Source organism: Salvelinus alpinus, chromosome 28 (genome assembly GCF_045679555.1).
Source record: "Salvelinus alpinus chromosome 28, SLU_Salpinus.1, whole genome shotgun sequence".
Taxonomy (NCBI): Eukaryota; Metazoa; Chordata; class Actinopteri; order Salmoniformes; family Salmonidae; genus Salvelinus; species Salvelinus alpinus.
In genome coordinates, this window is record NC_092113.1 from 26,267,763 (window position 1) to 26,290,220 (window position 22,458).

At 44.7% G+C, this 22,458-nt stretch overlaps 1 protein-coding gene across 1 annotated transcript in view; it reads right to left on the reverse strand.

Moving 5' to 3' along the window:
* The window catches only part of LOC139557516 (nucleolar protein 4-like), a 45,939-nt gene extending 31,602 nt beyond the window's left edge, over positions 1-14,337 (reverse strand). Inside the window, exon 1 of the mRNA XM_071372463.1 lies at positions 13,687-14,337. Coding sequence (XP_071228564.1) covers positions 13,687-14,028 — 342 coding nt within the window. The 5' untranslated portion in view covers positions 14,029-14,337. The remainder of the gene's footprint in view (positions 1-13,686) is intronic.
* Positions 14,338-22,458: the final 8,121 nt, after the last annotated feature.

Sequence of the window (22,458 nt, forward strand, 5' to 3'; positions counted from 1 at the left end):
GCTGACCCCGTAACCATAGAAACTACCACAATCTCTCTCTCGGGCAGGTGTGGTTGGAACTCACATTGCTACTACAGCGGCCTCTCTGCTTAATAGCCTACCTACCACATGGGCTTTCTTTCGCGTGGTCACCGCTGGGTTTTCTCTCTCTCTCCTTTTCTCCCTCAACTTTTCTGTATTTCATTGTTACATTTGTCTCTATTCTTTATAACATCCTTGTTTAGGTTTATCTGGTGTATTATTTCCTCGAGAAATTAGTTTCATGTAAACAAAAGAACATGTGAACTGAGGCTTATGTGCATGGTTAATAGCTCTGAACAGAAGCTGAGGTCAGTGAAACAAAATAATGGAATATTATATGCATCTAGTTGAGTTCCTGGTAAACAGCACACATGTAGGTTCCAAAAGCTGTGCTTTGTGACTAGCTGTGAGATGTCAGGGGATGTGTTCTAGTGTTCCCGGAGGAGGGTCCAGAGTTCAGAAAGTTCTCCTCTGGCATCACTGAGGAATCTCACTATTTTTCTCTCCTTTGACATTTCTATCCTGTTCCTGCTATCTGACGTTTCTTTCTCTCTTCTTCCTCCAACTGTGTCCTTCTCCTCCTCGCTCCCTCTGTCCCGTTCATTCTTTCTTCCCCTTCTCCTTGCTCCTGCTCTCCCAAGTGCAAGGTAATGATCGTTGCCATGGCAACTAAAACCAGCTCCCAGAGCAGGTTTGTTTTAATCCGGCCCCACTCCTCTCTCTCTCTCTCTCTCTCTCTCTCTCTCTCTCTCTCTCTCTCTCTCTCTCTCTCTCTCTCTCTCTCTCTCTCTCTCTCTCTCTCTCTCTCGCCACTCTCCTTCCCTGTCAGCATGTTCTAAATGTAATAGCCTAATGATAATGCTAACATCATCACTCCTGTCTCATTTTCCTGATGACATCATCATTATTCAGGACAAAAATAGTGAGTGAGCCGGTACGTTATTTTTTTTGCATTCTCTCCAGAATAGTAATCCAACCTAGGATGCTTTTGTACTGCACATACTTGGACATCTACCAGTGTTACAACACTTTATATCTCACTAACCAAGATTATAGCTGTTGTTGCCTCGTATGCCTCCTCGTTTTTGAGTGAACTGTGGTACAGCAAAGATTCCATCACCCTTGGCAGGAATCAACCCAGAGTCAATACAGCCATCCATTTTGTTAAAAGATTTTGGATCCCTTTGAAGGGTTGCGTGTGTGTGTGTGTGTGTGTGTGTGTGTGTGTGTGTGTGTGTGTGTGTGTGTGTGTGTGTGTGTGTGTGTGTGTGTGTGTGTGTGTGTGTGTGTGTGTGTGTGTGTGTGTGTGTGTGTGTGTGTGTGTGTGTGTGTGTGTGTGTGTGTGTCAGTGTCTGTGTCTGTGTGCGTTTGCGCACGCTCATGTTTGTGTGTTTAAATGCTCCTCTGTCTGTATATTCAGCATAGTCCACAAGGTGTATGTTGCGTTGCTGGAGGAGACCAGCTGTTGAATGGTTGTGTAACTATGTGTTCTCATCAGCATCACAGCGTTTTACAGGAGGAAGACATGTCAGCAGCCCTAATCACCATCACCACATAAACCTATCAACACTCAACTCCAACTCTCTCTCGCTCTCATTCTTCCCCTTTCTCTTTCTCCCCATCTTTCTAATCCCATAGGACTTTGCTCTCCCCATCCCCTCCTATCTCTCTCTCTCTCTCTCCTCTCCCTGTCCCACTCCAAACAGCTCTGTTGCTAGGAGACTGGGGGGTTGAATCAGACGCCCCCCCCCCCCCCCCCCTCCACAGTGAGAGGAGAGGAGGAGAGGAGAGAGCAGGAGGAGAGGAGAGAACGGAGAAGAGGAGAGAGTAGTCCTGCACATAGACGAGTCGGGGGGGCTGGAGGCAGCTGGGTCACACAGACAGGCCAGTGGATAGAGGAAGGGAGAAAAACACAGCAAACATTTAAAATGGAAAGGGCACTTTATCCTCAATGGAGTAGTGGGAGCAAACACTATAAAGCCCTACAGCCATCACACCACATACATCATAGGATTTACAGTTATATGTTGTCTCAAATACCGCCAGCAGCAATACTACAGGTACAGTACAGCTACACTACCAGTCAAAAGTTTCAGAACACCTACTCATTCAAGGGTTTTTATTAATTTTACTATTTTCTACAATGTAGAATAATAGTGAAGACATCAAAACTTGGAAATAACACATATGGAATCATGTAGTAACCAAAAAAGTGTTTCATATTTTATATTTGAGATTCTTCAAATAGCCACCCTTTGCCTTGATGACAGCTTTCAACACTCTTGGCATTCTCTCAACCAGCTTCACCTGGAATGCTTTTCCAACAGTCTTGAAGGAGTTCCCACATATGATGAGCACTTGTTGGCTGCTTTTCCTTCACTCTGCTGTCCGACTCATCCCAAACCATCTCAAATTGGTTGAGGTCGGGGGATTGTGGAGGCCAGGTCTTCTGATGCAGCACTCCATCACTCTCCTTCTTGGTCAAATAGCCCTTACACAGCCTGGCAGTGTGTTGGGTCATTGTCCTGTTGAAAAACAAATGATAGTCCCACTAAGCCCAAACCAGATGGGATGGAGTATTGCTGCAGAATGCTGTGGTAGCCATGCTGGTTAAGTGTGCCTTGAATTCTAAATAAATCACTGACAGTGTCACCAGCAAAGCACCCCCACACCATAACACCTCCTCCTCCATGCTTTACAGTGGGAAATACACATGCGGAGATCATCCGTTGACCCACACGCGTCTCACAAAGACATGGCGGTTGAAAGCAAAAATCTCAAATTTTGACTTCAGACCGAAGGACAAATTTCCATAGGTTTAATGTCCATTGCTCATGTTTCTTGGCCCAAGCAAGTCTCTTCTTCTTATTGGTGTCCTTTAATAGTGGTTTCTTTGCAGCAATTCGATCATGAAGGCCCGATTCACACAGTCTCCACTGAACAGTTGATGTTGAGATGTGTCTGTTACTTGAACTCTGTGAAGCATTTATTTGGGCTGCAATTTCTGAGGCTGGTAACTCTAATGAACTCTGTAGCAGTTAACTCTGGGTCTTCTATTCCTGTGGTGGTCCTCATTAGATCCAGTTTCATCATAGCGCTTGATGTTTTTTTGCAACTGCACATGAAGAAACTTTCAAAGTTCTTGAAATGTTCCGTATTGACTGACGTTCATGTCTTAAAGTAATGATGGACTGTCGTTTCTCTTTGCTTATTTGAGCTGTCCTTGTCATAATATGGACTTGGTATTTTACCAAATAGGGCTATCTTCTGTATACTCCCCCTACCTTGTCACAACATAACTGATTGGCTCAAACGCATTAAGAAGGAAAGAAATTCCACAAATTAACTTTTTTCAATTGAAATCCATTCCAGGTGATTGCCTCATGAAGCTGGTTGAGAAAATGCCAAGAGTGTGCAAAGCTGTCATCAAGGCAAAGGGTGGCTATTTGAATCTCAAATATAAAATATATTTTCATTTGTTTAAGACTTTTTTGTTTACTGTCACACCTTGATCTGTTTCACTTGTCTTTGTGATTGTCTCCACCCCCTCCAGGTGTTGCCCATCTTCCACATTATCCCCAATGCATTTATACCTCTGTTTGTCTGTTGCCAGTTCGTTTTGTTTCGTCGAGCCTACCAGCAATCTTCCCTTGCTCCTGTCTTTCTCTAGTTCCTGTTTTCTAGTTTCCCCGTTTTTTACCATTCTGCTTGCCCTGACCCTGAGCCCACCTGCCGTTCTGTACCTTGTCACACCTCCCTGGATTACTGCCCTTTGCCTGCCCTGACCTTGAGCCTGCCATTCTGTACCTTTTGGACACTGCTCTGGATTACTGACCTCTGCCTGCCCTTGACCTGTCGTTTGCCCTGTTTTTGTAATAAACTTTTGTTACTTCGAAACAGTCTGCATCTGGGTCTTCTCCTGAGCCTTGACAGTTACTACATGATTCCATATGTGTTATTTCATAGCTCTGATGTCTTCACTATTATTCTACAATGTAGAAAATAGTAAAAATAAAGAAAATCCTTTGAATGAGTATGTGTTCTAAAACTTTTGACTGGTAGTTTATGTGTAAACTAATTAATAATTATGAGGTATAATAGGCTACAGTACATGAAAATATAGCTGTAATCATATATTTTTTTACCTTTATTTAACTAGGCAAGTCAGATAGGAACAAATAAATTCTTATTTTCAATGACGGCCTAGGAACAATAGGTTAACTGCCTTGTTCAGGGGCAGAACGACATATTTTTACCTTGTCAGCTGAGTGATTTGATCTTGCAACCTTCAGCTACTAGTCCAACACTCTAACCACTAGGCTACCTGCCGCCCCAATGCAGTTGGTTATGGGTGGCTGTGACAGAGAGACGGCGCTCCAAAGAAAGAAAGAAGGACAGTTGGGGTAAAGGATGGCTGTTTCAACAGCGCCAATGATTCAGATTATCTCATTGCAGATGTGACAACAGGTCACCTTTTAAAGTCCCATCTCATCGTGGTAAACCCATCAGCGAGGTAATAGACGCATAAATAGGAAAGCCCTAGTGTCCTCAGTGGGGAGGGGGTAGAAGGGGGGTACCACAGTGAGGAAGGCGCTAAGGGACTAGGACGACCTAATAGGGTGAAAAAGATGTAAAATATAATCTCCTTGACCCTCTTTTTAATACGTACCTTCACCCTCTCCTCTTTCTGCCAGCCACCCTCCTTTATTTCCCCCATTTCTCTTTTTTTTCTCCCTGTTCCTTTGCTCACTCTGTTCTCTAGACTATGTTGATGTTCCAGTCACCACCCCCAAACGGAACATTCTGATGTACTACACATTCATTCTGCAATCTGGGCCTAACACATTCCTTTTATCATTGTGTTATTACTACATAATTACTATATATTTTCTATTTATGTTACTCTGGTGTAGTTTGTTAAATATTGGTCCTACTACTGCATAAGAAAATTACAGTAGCAGAGTGTAGTAGTAAGATTCAACACTGAGTCGTAAGGCTGTGTGTGTGTGTGCGTGCGTGCGTGTGTGTGTATGTGTGTGCGTGTGCGTGTGTATGTGTGTGTGTGTTCGTGTGTGTGTGTGTGCGTATGTGTGTATGTGTGCATGTGTGTGTCTCCTCTCCCACACAGGGGCGAGGCCTCCAGACCAGTTAAAAATGGTGTTAATTTCTCCTCCTATGGGAGCAAAGAACTGTCTCTCCATGGCAACAGAGAGGGTGCTTAGAGGAGGAAAACCGAGCAGGGCGATCAACGACCCCCTCTTTGTACAGACACACACACACACACACACACACAGTAACATACATATTTTTACACAAAAACACACACACTCACATATGAACCCACTGTGATATGATACTCCGTGCACAGCTTACTAGAGATCAATTACAAAAATATTATCAAAAGGCTAGGAACACATTGGCTTAAAATATGTAGACATATCGAATTCACTTGTCCTATAAAGAGGCGTCATTCACACAAAAAAATGTGTGTCATCTACATCCAACGCAGAGGAACCTTGCACATTACTTATTAGGGGACACTGAGGGCCCAAATTCAATATATTTTATTATGTGTAAAATGAACTGTTTAGGGATCAGATTGAGGAGGCACTGGAGGCACTCCCCCATTGCCAAAGAAGCACTAAAATAACCACAGCACACAATCACTCCTAAAAAAGTAGGTAAATTGGAGATATGGTTTGAGAGAGGCCTTGTTGCAGAAACATCGACATCAAAAGCAGTCTTTATTATAATGCCTTGTGCTTTTTATATTAAGTGGGCAATCTGCTTCATCCATTTTTGGACATCTGAATTAATAAAATGTATCCATTTATTCTTGAAGAATATTTGTTTTAACCTTTATTTAACTAGGCAAGTCAGTTAAGAACAAATTCTTATTTTCAATGACAGCCTAGGCACAATGGGTTAACTGCCTTGTTCAGGGGCAGAACGACATATTTTTACCAGCTTGGGGATGTTGCAACCTTTCGGTTACTAGTCCAACGTTCTAACCACTAGGCTACCTGCCACCCCATGATATTAACCTAGAAATGTTTCATGAGCTTAGTTCAACTGTCGTTCCCCATCAGAACCAAAAAATAAGCTTATTTCACTCCAAGGTTTGAAACAGAGCAAATGCAAACAAACATTATATAGCCTCAAAACATGGTTAAAGCTATAATTTTGATATACAGTATATCATGGATGGCCAATCCTTGCATCCATAGTTATGTCTATGAATTTGAGAGTGGTTACATTTCTCCAGCCCTATCCCTCAGCTTTTTACCGAAACAGGGGTGGGGAGAATGCTTTATTATTGTTTCAACTGCCGATTGCCGCTTTAAGGTCAATTCTCCCCCATCTCGCCAGGTGGAGAGTGAAGTGGTGGCTTTGGGTAAGGTATTCAGCATTTGGTGTAGACTTAATAACCCATGTGCCAACCCATAGAGACTGAACAGGAGGGATAAAACAATGGCTAGATTATGCTGGAGTTGTGCCATGCAAAACTGTTAGCATTAATGCAAATGTTGTTGAATGAAAGGAGCACTATTCTTTTGACTCTGTGCCCTTCTGACAGAGGGGAGCTATCAGGAGAAGTGGAATAATTAATCAGATAATAATGATGATGTTCATGCTCCATTTTGATGGCAGAACACAAATATTTAGTACTTCCTTTCTGTTCCATGTCTGCCTCAGAGGGGGACATACTCAACTACTCCAACACCGCTCAGCCTTTTCTTTCTGTTGTCTTTCATTAAGTTACAATAATATATTCACTGGTTTACAGTTCACTGGGTTACAGGGTTACAGAGCGTTTAAGACGTCAATTAACCCTTTATGCCCTTTATGACAGCACTTCCTACAACCTTAGTCTCAACACGGGTAGCTTACATATGGAGTCCCATGCCTACGGCTGTGCTGTGTGTGGTGAGAAAGTCCTACCAAACCCAGACTGTGAATGAGGGATAGAGATATTTACAGGTTGCTGTTGGCATGGCAACAAAAAGCAACCGCTCTCATCCATTAAAAAAACATTCACTGCCATATTCTGAGCAACAAAAGAGAAATTAACACAACATTCCTCTTTGAAATGGAGGGCACACCTATTGCTGAATAAATGATTATATGTGCAAACCAGATTAGTGTTAGACTATACTATATATGGTGGCAGAGTATTTTATATCTGCTAATAGTAATGTATAACTAAAAATAACAGGCCGGTATGAATTAATGAAGTAATAGTGGTGTGTGAATGTACCACTACAGTGTGCATGTCTACAGTAGTGTATGACTGCAGAGAGTCTCACCGTGCCGTGGTCTATCTATGGTTATATTCACCTCCTCTCTGCTTGGGCTCTAATCACGACATAATGAGTTAAACGAAGTTGCATCCCCACACTGAGGCCTGCTGGATTCTCTAAGCACTGGCTGCTCTGCTGCGTTCACAACATTTTAGTTTTTTATTTAACCTTTATTTAACTAGGCAAGTCAGTTAAGAACAAATTCTTATTTACAATGACGGCCTACCAAAAGGCAAAAGGCCTCCTATGGGGACAGGGACTGGGATTAAAAATAAACATAAATTCAATAAAAATATAGGACAAAACACACATCACGACAAGAGAGCCAACACAACACTACATATGTTGGAAACTCGGAACTACCGAGTTAAAACGAACATAAGTTATTTGATAGAGCTTCTTATTGGTTGATTCTAAAACTTCCCAAGTTGGAAACTCGGGTATCATCGTTCTACAATTAGTAACCAAGTCGGAGATGTCTCAGTTTCCGACATGACTTGAACGCAGCATTAGTCATACAGAAGGAGAGCAAGAGAGAGAGGACTGGGATATAGGCAGAGACAGAGAGTGTGAAAGAGAGACAGAGATTCCATACAATCCCATCAACTGTCTGAAATTAAGATTACACAAGGCCCGTGCTGCAAAACTGTTTAAATCCACAATTCCCTTTAGTCAGTATCTGTCTCCTTCCTTCCACTCCTGGGCTATCCTGTATAACTATCTCTGTGTTTACACCAACTGAAAACAGGTTCCTTTCTGCCCATCAACCACCACACCATCCCCGCCGACACCCCCACCCCCTCATTTAGACCCCACAGTGAAACTTGGCACACCCCAGGAGCAGCTGCAGAGAGGCCGCCAACGCACACGCTGTGGAAACACACCCCCACCACACAGGGGGGGTACCGGGGGGCATTGTGGTTTTGTACTCTCTGTCTGTCTGTCTGTCTGTCTGTCTGTCTGTCTGTCTGTCTGTCTGTCTGTCTGTCTGTCTGTCTGTCTGTCTGTCTGTCTGCCTGCCTGCCTGCCTGCCTGCCTGCCTGCCTGCCTGCCTGCCTGCCTGCCTGCCTGTCTGTCTGTCTGTCTGTCTGTCTGTCTGTCTGTCTGTCTGTCTGTCTGTCTGTCTGTCTGTGTGTGTGTGTGTGTGTGTGTGTGTGTGTGTGTGTGTGTGTGTGTGTGTGTGTGTGTGTGTGTGTGTGTGTGTGTGTGTGTGTGTGTGTGTGTGTGTGTGTGTGTGTGTGTGTGAGAGAGAGCGAGAGAGAGAGAGAGAGAGAGAGAGAGATTGAGAGAGAGAGAGAGAGCAAGAGAGAGAGAGAGAGAGAGAGAGAGAGAGAGAGAGAGAGAGAGAGAGAGAGAGAGAGAGAGAGAGAGAGAGAGAGAGAGAGAGAGAGTGAGGGAGGGCAGGTCTAGGTGTACCTTTTCTCTGTATCTTGTATGTATTTATTTGGGTGGGACATGGCGTAGGCCTGAAGCAGACAGAGTGAGAGAATGAAGAAGAGAAAGAGATCTGAGGACTGATAGCACATGACCGTTAAATCGACTGATACACTATCTACCACTCAGCAAGGGAACAGTCCAGGATGACATACCACTGGCTGACAGACAAGAGAACAGACACACAAACCCCCTCCACACTCACATTGATACACATGGGCCTTTCTCGCATCTAATTGCACCTCAACTTCACTATTTGACTTTCTACTTCCCACTTTAATTAATGATTTAATTAATACTGTAATTACTGCCTTGTGTTTGCTTATGTTTTTCTCTTTGTTGTGGAGTTTTGCACAGGTGGGGGCTGGACATGGGGGAGTCCACTGCTGTTTCCCATCAATAATTACATATGTGATATTCAGGAATACTCTCATTTAGTAGGACTGGAAATCCCACATAGTCCTCTATAACATAATTTGCATGCTCTTCTCACTCATGCATGGAGTAAAAAATTGTTCCCTGCCCAGGCTCCAACCTTGTATTCCTGTAGATTAAGTTACTGTACATTTACAAACTTGGCCCTTACAGATTGACTTCAGTTTAGCAATTTCTGGGTTTGTTCCTTGGACATCAGTCTGTGTCAAAATTAAAGGCTGTGGCCCACAAGCAATGTAAGATTGATAAAGTGTTGAAAAAAGGGACATTTAAGAACTATAATATGACATAATAACACGTAAAGTGTAGACTGATTCCTGTGGGTAATACATGTTGTTGCTCAAAAATCTATCATGTCATCCATAACAAACATAAAAGAAAAAGGTAATGTGACGCTCCATCATCAAAAAGGTAATGTGACGCTCCATCATCAAAAAGGTAATGTGACGCTCCATCATCAAAAAGGTAATGTAACGCTCCATCATCAAAAAGGTAATGTAACACTCCATCATCAAAAAGGTAATGTAACACTCCATCATCAAAAAGGTAATGTAACGCTCCATCATCAAAAAGGTAATGTAACACTCCATCATCAAAAAGGTAATGTAACACTCCATCATCATAGACAGAAAAAAAGAAAGACAAACAAAACTAAATATCAGACTCTAGATGCACCTGCCAAGAGGCTTTATCATGAAAACAATATAACCTATTGGAAATAAGTGTTTAATTAAGCAGAAAAATAAAGGCTATGCATTTACACAGGTAACACACCTGAGGAAGAATCGGTTGAATAATACACACCTTAGTGGTACTGATATTTCAATCTAGATATTGTAATTTGAGTCTTTTGTTCACACTAATCTTAAGGGTCCTTGGAGAGCTTGACCCAACACCATGGTGGGGGTTGGTGTGATTGGAATGAGAAGAGGAGGACCAATGCGCAGCGTGGTAAGTGTCCATATTGATAATTTATTATCATGAACACAAAACAAAATAACGAGAACGAAACGAAACAGTCCTGAACGGTGAATACAAAAAACACTGAGCAGAAAATAATCACCCACAAAACACAATGAAAAACAGGCTACCTTAATATGGCTCCCAATCAGAGACAACGATAGACAGCTGCCTCTGATTGGGAACCACACCAGGCCAAACCCAGGAATAGACAACCTAGACATACAACATAGAATGCCCACCCACATCACACCCTGACCAAACAAAACATAGACACATACAAAGCAATCTATGGTCAGGGCGTGACAGTGCCCCCCCCCCCCCCCCAAGGGTGCAGACTCCGGCCGCAAAACCTGAACCTATAGGGGAGGGTCTGGGTGGGCATCTGTCCGCGGTGGCGGCTCTGGCGCGGGACGTGGACCCCACTCCACCATAGTCTTAGCCCGCTTAAGTGGCGTCTTTGGACCGGCGACCCTCGCCGCCGACCTTGGACTGGGGACCCTAATAAAGGGCACCTCTGGACTGACGGACACCTCTGGACTGAGGGGCAGCTCCGGACTGAGGGGCAGCTCCGGACTGAGGGGCAGATCTGGACTGAGGGGCAGATCCGGACTGGAGGGAGACTCTGGCAGATCCGGACTGGAGGGAGACTGGCAGATCCGGACTGGAGGGAGACTCAGGCAGCTCCTGACTGACGGGCTGCTCAGGCAGCTCCTGACTGACGGGCGGCTCAGGCGGCTCCTGAATGACGGGCGGCTCCTGACTGACGGGCGGCTCAGGCGGCTCCTGACTGACGGGCGGCTCAGGCGGCTCCTGACTGACGGGCAGCTCTGGCGGCGCTGGACAGGAGGGCGGCTCAGGCGGCGCTGGACAGGAGGGCGGATCAGGCGGCGCTGGACAATGGGGCGGCTCAGGTGGCGCTGGACAGGAGGGAGACTCTGACAACGCTGGACAGACGGGAGCACCTGGAGGAAGGAGACGGAGAGACAGCCTGGTGCGTGGGGCTGCCACTGGAGGCCTGGTACGTGGAGGAGGCACCAGATAGACCGGACCGTGGAGGCGCACTGGAGGTCTCGAGCACCGAGCCTGCACAACCCTACCTTGCTGGATACTCCCCGTAGCCAGGCCAGTGCGGCGAGGTGGAATAGACCGCACTGGGCTGTGCTGGCGAACCGGGGACACCATGTGTAGGGCTGGTGCCATGTACCCCGGCTCGAGGAGACGCACTGGAGACCAGATGCACTGAGCCGGCTTCATGGCACCTGGCTCGATGCCCACTCTAGCCCGGCCGATACGAGGCGCTGCGATGTAACGCACCGGGCTATGCCTGCGCACCGGGGACACCGTGCGCATAACACGGTGCCTGCCCGGTCCACCTCTCTCCACGGTAAGCACGGGGAGTTGGCGCAGGTCTCCTACCTGGCTTAGCCACACTCCCCGTGTGCCCCCACCCAAGACATTTTTGGGTCTGCCTCTCGTCCCAGCTGCGCTGCCGTGCTAGCTCCTCATAATGCCGCATCTCGGCTTTCGCTGCCTCCAGCTCTGCCTTGGGGCGGCGATATTCTCCCGGCTGTACCCAGGGTCCCTTGCCATCCAAGATCTCCTCCCAAGTCCAGGAGTCTTGAACCCTCTGCTCCTGGGTACCACGCTGCTTGGTCCGGTTGTGGTGGGTGATTCTGTAACGCTCGTCATTGGAATGAGAAGAGGAGGACCAATGTGCAGCGTGGTAAGTGTCCATATTGATAATTTATTATCATGAACACAAAACAAAATAACGAGAACGAAACAGTCCTGAACAGTGAATACAAAAAACACTGAACAGAAAATAATCACCCACAAAACACAATGAAAAACAGGCTACCTTAATATGGCTCCCAATCAGAGACAACGATAGACAGCTGCCTCTGATTGGGAACCACACCAGGCCAAACACAGAAATAGACACCCTGACCAAACAAAACATAGACACATACAAAGCAATCTATGGTCAGGGCGTGACAACTATACTGTGCCTAAATGGTGTATGTATTCTTAACCTTTGGTCAGTCATCCTAGACAATTACTATATCAGAATGGCTATCCATCCATCTCCAACCCTAAAAATAGCCGACCTAAATAAATCATTTAGATTATGACCTTAGATTAAAACAGGATTAACAAAATCCAAATCAATCTCTATTGTATGAGATGATCAAATGGTGAAATCATTCGAATTTAAATCCTAAACAGAAGTGGTTTTAACTTTAATGGAGGAAGGATGCCATTATACTGATGCTGAATAGCCTACTCTTTTGTTCCTGCCTGAGACCCCCATAAAGACCAAATACGCACGGTTACTGCGCTCATGTCAAACACTGTACAAATGCAATATCACTGTTATCTATTTATAAGCAAACATCAGAATAGAACGTTTGATGAATGTGAATAAATGCACAAAGGGGAATAAGTCATAAAAATACATGCAATGTAGTGTACCAGCGCAAGGAGTGCATGTGGACCGATCCGCATCTATCCTGCACAGGACAATGCTAAGTGGTGGGGTGCACACATATCCTACTGTAACTATAGCTAGTTTTACTTTTCATAGCATGACCATCTTGTCAATAGAAATTAATGTTTGTCAATTAGTTCAAGACATTCAAACAAAAAAAAATATGCTAATGGCTACAATACATTTAGGCTAGGATGTTCAAGGCTTATGGTGCGCAATTAGCCCTCCCCATTGAAAATAGGATGGCTTTTGTGGATTTATGCTATCATACGAGGTAAAGGTGAACATGATCAAATATTTGGATAATCTATAAACCCTCATCTCCACCTTCCATACAATGCCCTCCTCCAAGGGACACACCAACCCCCCACACATCCCCCATTTTGGGCACGCTGCTGGCACCCAATGTATGCTTGTTCACTCAATTGTTCTACATGGCAGGAGTCTGGACCAGACATAGGCTACTAGGCATATGCCTACTTTTTATCATTGTTTTGTGAATGGGCTATTTACTCATAAATACTGCTTAGTAGCATAACGCACTGTATCACAACCGGCCGTGATTGGGAGTCCCATAGGGCGGCGCACAATTGGCCCAGCGTCGTCCGGGTTTGGCCGGTGTAGGCCGTCATTGTAAATAAGAATTTGTTCTTAACTGACTTGCCTAGTTAAATAAAGGTTACATTTAATAATAAAAAAATAATGATAACGATTCGTTAACAGAACATTAACCGAGTCATTCGCGAGACGAGCACAGAATGATACCCCACACTGGCGATGTTGCCTCTTTATGCACCGGCGTTGCTATGACAGCTGATGGGGATGGGAGTATGACTGCTCTGTTCAGAGGATGAGAGTCGGAATAGGTTAGAGTTTGTGAATAGGTTAGGGTGAGGAGGGAAAACCAAACACTGAAAAGTTGTAATCAAATAGCCTATGACAGGTACATGTGGTTGTGGTGAAATCAAATAGCCTAGGTTTAACTGATGGTATGGGACGTGTCATGCGACCGCGCGCATACACACACAAACACGCACACTTTACCGTTGACTTGACCGGGACATATAGGACGGGCTTCCCTGACGCTCCTTTCTTGTGCTCCCCGAGGATGTTGCTCCCGACTTGAAACCCTTTCGACTTCACCCAGAATTTGAATTTAGCATTGATGTGACTATTGTCGACATACATGCTGTCAGACTCTTCGTTTTGCAACAATGTCTGCATGATTTTGTTGTATTTTCGCCGGGTGACGGTCTTTGTTTTACCCGAGTCCCCATATGTCCGGAGGCACCAGTCCTGAAATTCACGGAACATCTCAGCCTCTAAAACGACGGGACTCTGGCTCCTTTTCGTTATATCAGTGCATGATGCTTTTTTTGTTGCCATAGCGTTCGCTCTTATAACCCGTTTGTCCCTTCAAATAATAGGCTATAATAGCTAGGCTACTAAAATGCAGATTTCCCCCTCCTCTGCCCGTCCCGCGTCGAGGAGGATGGTTCCGCAAATGGGATGGCTTTCTCCCTTTCCTTAAACTGGATTAAAGGCGTAGGAAACTGATTTGGGCAGCAGCTGCACACCTGTTTGCAGAGACGCTTTGCCTGCTGTCCCGAACCACAACGGCAAAATGTCACTTGCTCACATATTCCGATGAGGAACTGAGGGAGGGGGCTGTCCTATAGAGCGGGTATTTCCCACCTGTGCGTAAACGAACTGTGGTCTCTTGACTGGAAGCTGAGATATGGATTAAAAAACACAGTGCTCACTAAACAATAAAGAACAAAGGATGAGAGAAAAACATTGAACTGTGGTTTTCTAATTACCTACTTTTAGACATCCGAGCTGATGCAGGCTCAAGTGAAAACCGTGACAATTCTCAAACATTTAGGTTACTCGGTATTGAGTTATGTAGGCTATCCTATCATCACAACCAGTCACGCGCACCGGGGATGTTTCCCTGCTTCCCACCTGTTTGAATGGGACCTGCGCGTGCACCATCCCGAACCGCCTATAGGACGTTCCGTAGAAATTATATTCTCAAAAAAGCAATAGGATATAAAGGCAACCTGTAAAACCAAGCATCTTAGGTTCATTTAAAGGCGTTATCTGTAAGGGAATGGGAAATTACAAGGTGCATTATAGGCAGCAGCCTAATCGTAGAATGTCCGATACACCGACGACGCCTCTGCATCAATGAAGAGCTATGATTCGTTGAAGAATCTCCTCAAATATGAATAAGACATCTTAAATATACACTGTTAATTTGGTTGTCATGAGAAAGCAGTCTCTTGTCTTCACTTACAAAAATAGACTGATATCAGATCTGGTCCGGACAGAAGACTGAATTATAGACCTATAGGAAATATAAATTTAGCATCTGTCCCACCCAAAAATTATAACTATTGCACATAGCCTACAGTGAGAGATACACAAGCATGTAAAGTATCAACTCTGTCTGTCTATGTGCTATTCCACCCACATTGACCCAAAGAAAATCCATGGAGTTCAATAGACTCCGATCTGAGGTAAAATGCTCTTAATGCTCTCTTTGTTTTGGCATTCACCTGGCTAGTGTTCTATAATGTTCCAGTGTGTTCTCTGTGTCCAAATGTGTGTGAGGTCTCTGTAGAACCATGCTGGGACTGCTGCTGGTGGTGACTGCTCCTGTTGCCATGACAGCAGGGCAGCAGAGGTGGGATGCCCCATCCTTATCTCTCCATCCTCCCTCCCTGACTCACACCAACACACAACGGAATTCTGGACAATAATACCACCCCTCTGCTCTCTCCTCCATATCCTAACACTGAAAAATGAACAGCTTCAACTCAATCAATAGGTCCCTGACCAAATAACAATGTGTGTGTGTGTGTGTGTGAGAGAGAGAGAGAGAGAGAGAGAGAGAGAGAGAGAGAGAGAGAGAGAGAGAGAGAGAGAGAGAGAGAGAGAGAGAGAGAGAGAGAGAGAGAGAGAGAGAGAGAGAGAGAGAGAGAGAGAAAATAAATAAATCAATGTTTTACCCAGCCACACACAGATGAGACTATTGTTTTTAGTTTCTTCATGTGGTATTATTTTGATACATATCATACGACCCTGCCTCACGCAGGAAGCGGCGCAGGTCCTAATCCAGGCACTTGTCATCTCCCGTCTGGATTACTGCAACTCGCTGTTGGCTGGGCTCCCTGCCTGTGCCATTAAACCCCTACAACTCATCCAGAACGCCGCAGCCCGTCTGGTGTTCAACTTTCCCAAGTTCTCTCACGTCACCCCGCTCCTCCGCTCTCTCCACTGGCTTCCAGTTGAAGCTCGCATCCGCTACAAGACCATGGTGCTTGCCTACGGAGCTGTGAGGGGAACGGCACCTCCGTACCTTCAGGCTCTGATCAGGCCCTACACCCAAACAAGGGCACTGCGTTCATCCACCTCTGGCCTGCTCGCCTCCCTACCTCTGAGGAAGTACAGTTCCCGCTCAGCCCAGTCAAAACTGTTCGCTGCTCTGGCACCCCAATGGTGGAACAAACTCCCTCACGACGCCAGGTCAGCGGAGTCAATCACCACCTTCCGGAGACACCTGAAACCCCACCTCTTTAAGGAATACCTAGGATAGGATAAAGTAATCCTTCTAGCCCCCCCCCCCCCTTAAAAGAGTTAGATGCACTATTGTAAAGTGGTTGTTCCACTGGATATCATAAGGTGAATGCACCAATTTGTAAGTCGCTCTGGATAAGAGCGTCTGCTAAATGACTTAAATGTAAATGTAATATCTCTCTGGCAGGACTGGCCAGCATTAGTGAAGTTTGTGTGGATTAGCCAGCCCACTGAATGGCCCGGCTCAAGGCTACATAAGTCCCAGCATCTGCTAGGGACATGGTTTGAGATGCCACCAGAGTAGGAATGTTAAGTTGTTTCACAGTTTTTCTTGTTTGTTAACTCTTGATGTCACAGGAACACTGATGTAAACGCTGCTCAATCTGATAAATCACATAACCAAAGGCACGTGTGTGGGTTTGGTATACTTGAACCTGAAATGAATTTGGATCAAACATAGACACACCATCACTGAGCACAGACATGGGCGAGCATACATGACACAAACACACACGCACGTGCGCACACAAGACAAGACCTCTGACTTAGAGGACCTTTAACCTTGTCCAGTGTACTACTGCATCCCATTCCACAATCAAATGAGGTTCAGCTGGTGGGAAGTCACACTTTCTCACTCCTAATGAGGCGATATAGCGCTGGAATTATTGCCACCCACCCCCACTTCAATGATTCTCCACACCAGGGGTGGCCAGGGGTGACTCTGGTATTGACAGGCTGAGCTTACAGTGTGTCAGGCAGCGAGGGAGAGAGAGAGACAGAGACAGAGAGAGAGAAACATAGAGACAGAGAGAGAGAGAGAGAGAGAGAGAGAGAGAGAGAGAGAGAGAGAGAGAGAGAGAGAGAGAGAGAGAGAGAGAGAGAGAGAGAGAAACATAGAGACAGAGAGAGAGAGAGAGAGAGAGAGAGAGAGAGAGAGAGAGAGAGAGAGAGAGAGAGAGAGAGAGAGAGAGAGAGAGAGAGAGAGAGAGAGAGAGAGAGAGAGAGAGAGAGAGAGAGAGAGAGAGAGAGAGAGAGAGAGAGAGAGAGAGAGGAGAGAGAGTGTGGCAGAGATGGATGGAGACAGAGAATGTGAGACTGAATGAGAGAATAAGAGGCTGCTGAATCAGTCTCAGTTAGAATGACAAGTTAACCTTGCACTGCGCACTGATCCCAAACATACTGGTAACTGCACCTTCTTCTTTCTGTGCTGATCTTCTCCATATGATACTCCACTCTCAGAGAGACGATCTGTTGACTGCTGCCACCTGGAGGTCATTCTTTAGAACTCCTGCTTTCAGTTTGGTGGGGGAGATTGGGTTACCTGTTTATTCAGGCATGGTATTATGGACCAGAAATTAGTCATCTAACTTCTGGACCACCAGAATTTAGATTACTGATCTGGAATGGTGGCGAGCTCAGGGTTGCAAAATCAAACAAACAATCTCAGTTCATCTAATTATGTTTTTAAATGTACTTATTTCTATAAAATATACAGTATGAGTCAAAAGTTTGGACACGCCTCCTCATTCACAGGGTTTTCTTTATTTGACAATTTTCTACATTGTAGAATAATAGTGAAGACATCAAAACTAGGAAATAACACATATGGAATCATGTAGTAAACAAACTAGACTGAGATTCTTCAAAGTAGCCACCCTTTGTCTTGATGATAGCTTTGCACACTCTTGGCATTCTCTCAACCAGCTTCACCTGGAATGCTTTTCCAACAGTCTTGAAGGAGTTCCTACATATGCTTCACTCTGCGTCCAACTCATCCCAAACCATTGGGACCGGAAAGCCAGGAGGCAGCCGGGAGACAACAGAATGGGCACAGTTACCATGGAAACACAAACGGCCCAGGCAAATCATGGCAACTGGTAACTAAGTAACAGGAAATGACAGACCATAGAGGCCGATAGGCCTGGTTAATCATGGAAGGAAAAGAGGTATGGGAGAGAGGGAGAGAGGAAGATATAGACAATTATGCTTGCATATTTCTTTTCATGCTTTAGTACAAAATTAAATATTGAATACCTTTGAGCATAGTCTGGCAATTGTTTGTGTGTGTGTGCTTGTACTTGCGTGTGCATGTGTGTAGGTGTGTGTGTCACAAAGACAAAGAGCTAGAGCATATACTGCAGGCCAATTATTTCTCCCCCAACCCCATTGCAGCTGTTTATGGGCTGGGCTCTGATCGTTTGAGAGACTCTTATAGGCTGATTAACTCTGGGTCTGTTTACTCAACTCTAATAGCGCTCCCAGAGAGAGGCTGATAACACAAAGAGGGGGCCTTAGCTTTGCTCTATAGACTACAGAAGAATCTACAGTTGGAAACCACATGGTATTAATACGCAGGAAGCACTTTGTGGAGAGGAGAGAAAGGAGTAAGCAATAGGTGTCATAGGATGTTGAATTGGAAGAGTTACACTTTTCAAACTCATAAAACCCCACAAACATATACAGTCATTCTATTTATACCCATGCAGCAAACACTCAGCCAATAACACCTGCATTGAGATTCTCCAGTTTCTTCTGGCCTTTAGAGAAATAGAATTGCTACTTATAGTATTTGGATATTACAGATAATCTTTCCGATTTATTCTGCCAAATGTGTGAAATAAAAGGTTATAGAATAGCAAAAGATAAAAATGGATAGATAATACATTTGATAAAAAATATTATATTTTCTATCATCTGTATTATATATTTCATTGATCTATATATAACCATGGGTATCACAATTCTTAAAACGTCTGTGATTTTATTTCACCTTGGGGGGAAAACCTACAATACTGTGTAAATACAACAATGTGGGTTTCATTGCATTAAGTGAGTCAGAACCCAAGACGATAGATGGCGCTGTTCAACAATCCTAAAGTCTTAGTGAAGTCTACAATGTGAGGACTGTGTGTGCAAGTGCATGCATGTGCATGTGTGCAGGCTGTACTTTTTTGGGGACTTGTGTGGTTCCCATTGTAACTGAGACTCAGAGCCATGGAGGTCTTTGAGGTGTGCATCAAGTCCCTCTCTAGGCTGCAAAGCTATGTCCTCAGGAGGCTGCAGACATTCGGCTTGCCCCTAAGACCCTCACAAACTTTTACAGATGCACCATTGAGAGAATCCTGTCGGGCTGTATCACCGCCTGGTATGGCAACAGCACCGCCCACAATCGTAGGGCTCTCCAGAGGGTGGTGCAGTTTGCCCAAAGTATCACCGGGGGCACACTGCCTGCCCTCAGGACACTTACAGCACCTGATGTCAGCATCTGGCCTGTCCACCCTGCTATCATCCAGAGGGCGATGTCAGTACAGGTGTGTCAAATCTGGGACCGAGAGACTGAAAAACAGCTTCTATTTCAAGGCCAATAGACTGTTAAATAGCCATCACTAGCTGGCCTCCGCCCAGTACCCCGCCCTAAACTTAGTCACTGTTACTAGCCGGCTACCACCCGGTAACTCAACCCTGCAGCTTAGAGGCTGCTGCCCTATGTACATAGACATGGAATATCCAGTCTCTTTAATAATGTTTACATACTGTTATACTCATTTCATATGTATATACTGTACTCTACTGTATTCTAGTCAATGCCACTCCAACATTGCTCGTCCTAATATTTATATATTTCTTAATTAAACATTTTTACTTTGAGATTTGTGTGTGTTGTTGTGAATTGTTAGATACTACTGCACTGTTGGAGCTAGGAACACAACCATTTCGCTACACCCATAATAACATCTGCTAAATATGTCTTTGTGACCTATACAAATTTATTTAATGTGATTTGATTTATATACAAATGTTCATGATCTGGAAAATTGTGTTTCAGTTTGAAGAAGTTTTCCTGCTTCTGGCCCCTCTGAACCCCATCCCAGTGGAAAGACAGGTGTTGGCTCAAGTCCAATGTTTTACAACCCCTCACATACCATACCTTCCACACTTCCTGTGAAGCCAAATCCAACCCCTTACACTCTCTTTGCACAGCCATTGTGAAGGGTATAATGCACAACATATTATAAGTGTGTGTGTGACCCTGGTGACCTTGCCCTCACTTACCAGAGCACATTAAACTTTGACATACAAAGGTTGGCAAGCTCAAGACAATAAATCACAAATCCTGTTGGACAAGAAATAGTCTTCCTGGTCAGTTAGAAGGCCTACCAGAAAACATTTATACTATACCTATGTGTACTACCTGTGAAAAAATATTTACCCAAGAAAATGTTCCAATTCTGTCAGAAGCGTGAAGGGTTTATTGCATTTACCCACTACTCCTTTGTTCATAATATTTTTTTTAATAAGAAGTTATTTCTTTACTCTACCAACATGACACAAACATGATGCAAATGCCACAAACTTTCCCTTCCTCTTACCTAATCTCATAGATACAAAAAGCCCTTTAGATCTCCATACATCTGCTTGTCTTACATTTACATTTACATTTAAGTCATTTAGCAGACGCTCTTATCCAGAGCGACTTACAAATTGGTGCATTCACCTTATGATATCCAGTGGAACAACCACTTTACAATAGTGCATCTAACTCTTTTAAGGGGGGGGGGGGTTAGAAGGATTACTTTATCCTATCCTAGGTATTCCTTAAAGAGGTGGGGTTTCAGGTGTCTCCGGAAGGTGGTGATTGACTCCGCTGACCTGGCGTCGTGAGGGAGTTTGTTCCACCATTGGGGTGCCAGAGCAGCGAACAGTTTTGACTGGGCTGAGCGGGAACTGTACTTCCTCAGAGGTAGGGAGGCGAGCAGGCCAGAGGTGGATGAACGCAGTGCCCTTGTTTGGGTGTAGGGCCTGATCAGAGCCTGAAGGTACGGAGGTGCCGTTCCCCTCACAGCTCCGTAGGCAAGCACCATGGTCTTGTAGCGGATGCGAGCTTCAACTGGAAGCCAGTGGAGAGAGCGGAGGAGCGGGGTGACGTGAGAGAACTTGATACACAGTCTTACATACACAGGTACACTTTCACACTTTATCATGGCTGTCTTTTTTAACTGTCGCAGCCACCTGTGTTTATCCCTTCTCCCCTGTCAATCCCAGCTCTGATCCGTGGCAATAACAAGTTTACTGTGGTGGGGACACAAACATTCCCTGCACCCCTAATCTAGCTCCCTGATTGGTTGTGACATGCTTATAGTGATCCCCCATGCTCACACTGACAACCACTTTGGCCTGGACATGTGACATGTCTGATCGCACCTGTCAGTGCTTATCCTTAAAGCATTATCCTACACCACAACCCTTCCTTCTCTCTGACTCCTGTCTCTGTTTTCTCTCCTTTTAAGACTCCCCCTTTCCCTTCCCTTTTTCTCTCACTAACGAATACAACCCATTCTCTCCCACCTCCCTCTCTATTTAACTGAGGGTTTGAAAGAAGTTATTACCTTGGCCCACATACTGACCTCTGTTTCTTAAAGGGATATTGCAAGATTCTGACAATTAAGCTGTTTTTCTTCTTACCCAGAATGGTATCCACCAGTTCATCTGACTCTGGGTAAGTATAAAAATGTCTTAATTACCAGAATCTCGCAGTATCCCTTTAAAGCTCACTCTTTGATGGTATGCATTAGCAACATCTACAGTAACACTGCTAATTCAAACTTTTCCAACAGACTATTGCCTTAGAAGCCTACCACAGCCAAGCAAACAAACTGTGTTTGGGCACCATGTGTTTGTCTCAAAGTCAAATCATTTACAGCAATGGCTAAACGCACATTTATTAAGTCTCTGTGGGTTAACAAACTCAGGTTGTGTTGGACAGGGGAGCTGCATGTGCAGTTTGGGCAGTGATAAAGCCACCTTCTGTAGTGTTTAATAAACTGGTCATTGTTGTGGCACTGTTTTAACTTTAGAAACACTGTGACGAAGGCTGTTGTAGCCACATCACATTAGTGTCCTCCTTTCCAAATGCATGAAAACGGATCTCACCTTGCTTACTCTTCATGGTGTGCTAATCTTCCTCCTTCTGTGTGACTCCTTTATGTTTGTGTGCTCTACTCTTTCTGACTGATTTCATCTCTGTGTTAGAATTGGAAACACCACCCACATCCTGTATTAGGAGGAAACTTACAAGAAAAATAATTTATAACATCTTCCACTTGTCTGCAAGACAATAATATTCAATCATCCTATTGGCAAGGTAATCATTCACAGAGTCCTTTAAGATTGACCGGCTGTTCCACACCGGTATCAGTCCCACATAGATAACTATTAGAGAGTATGTTCTGACAG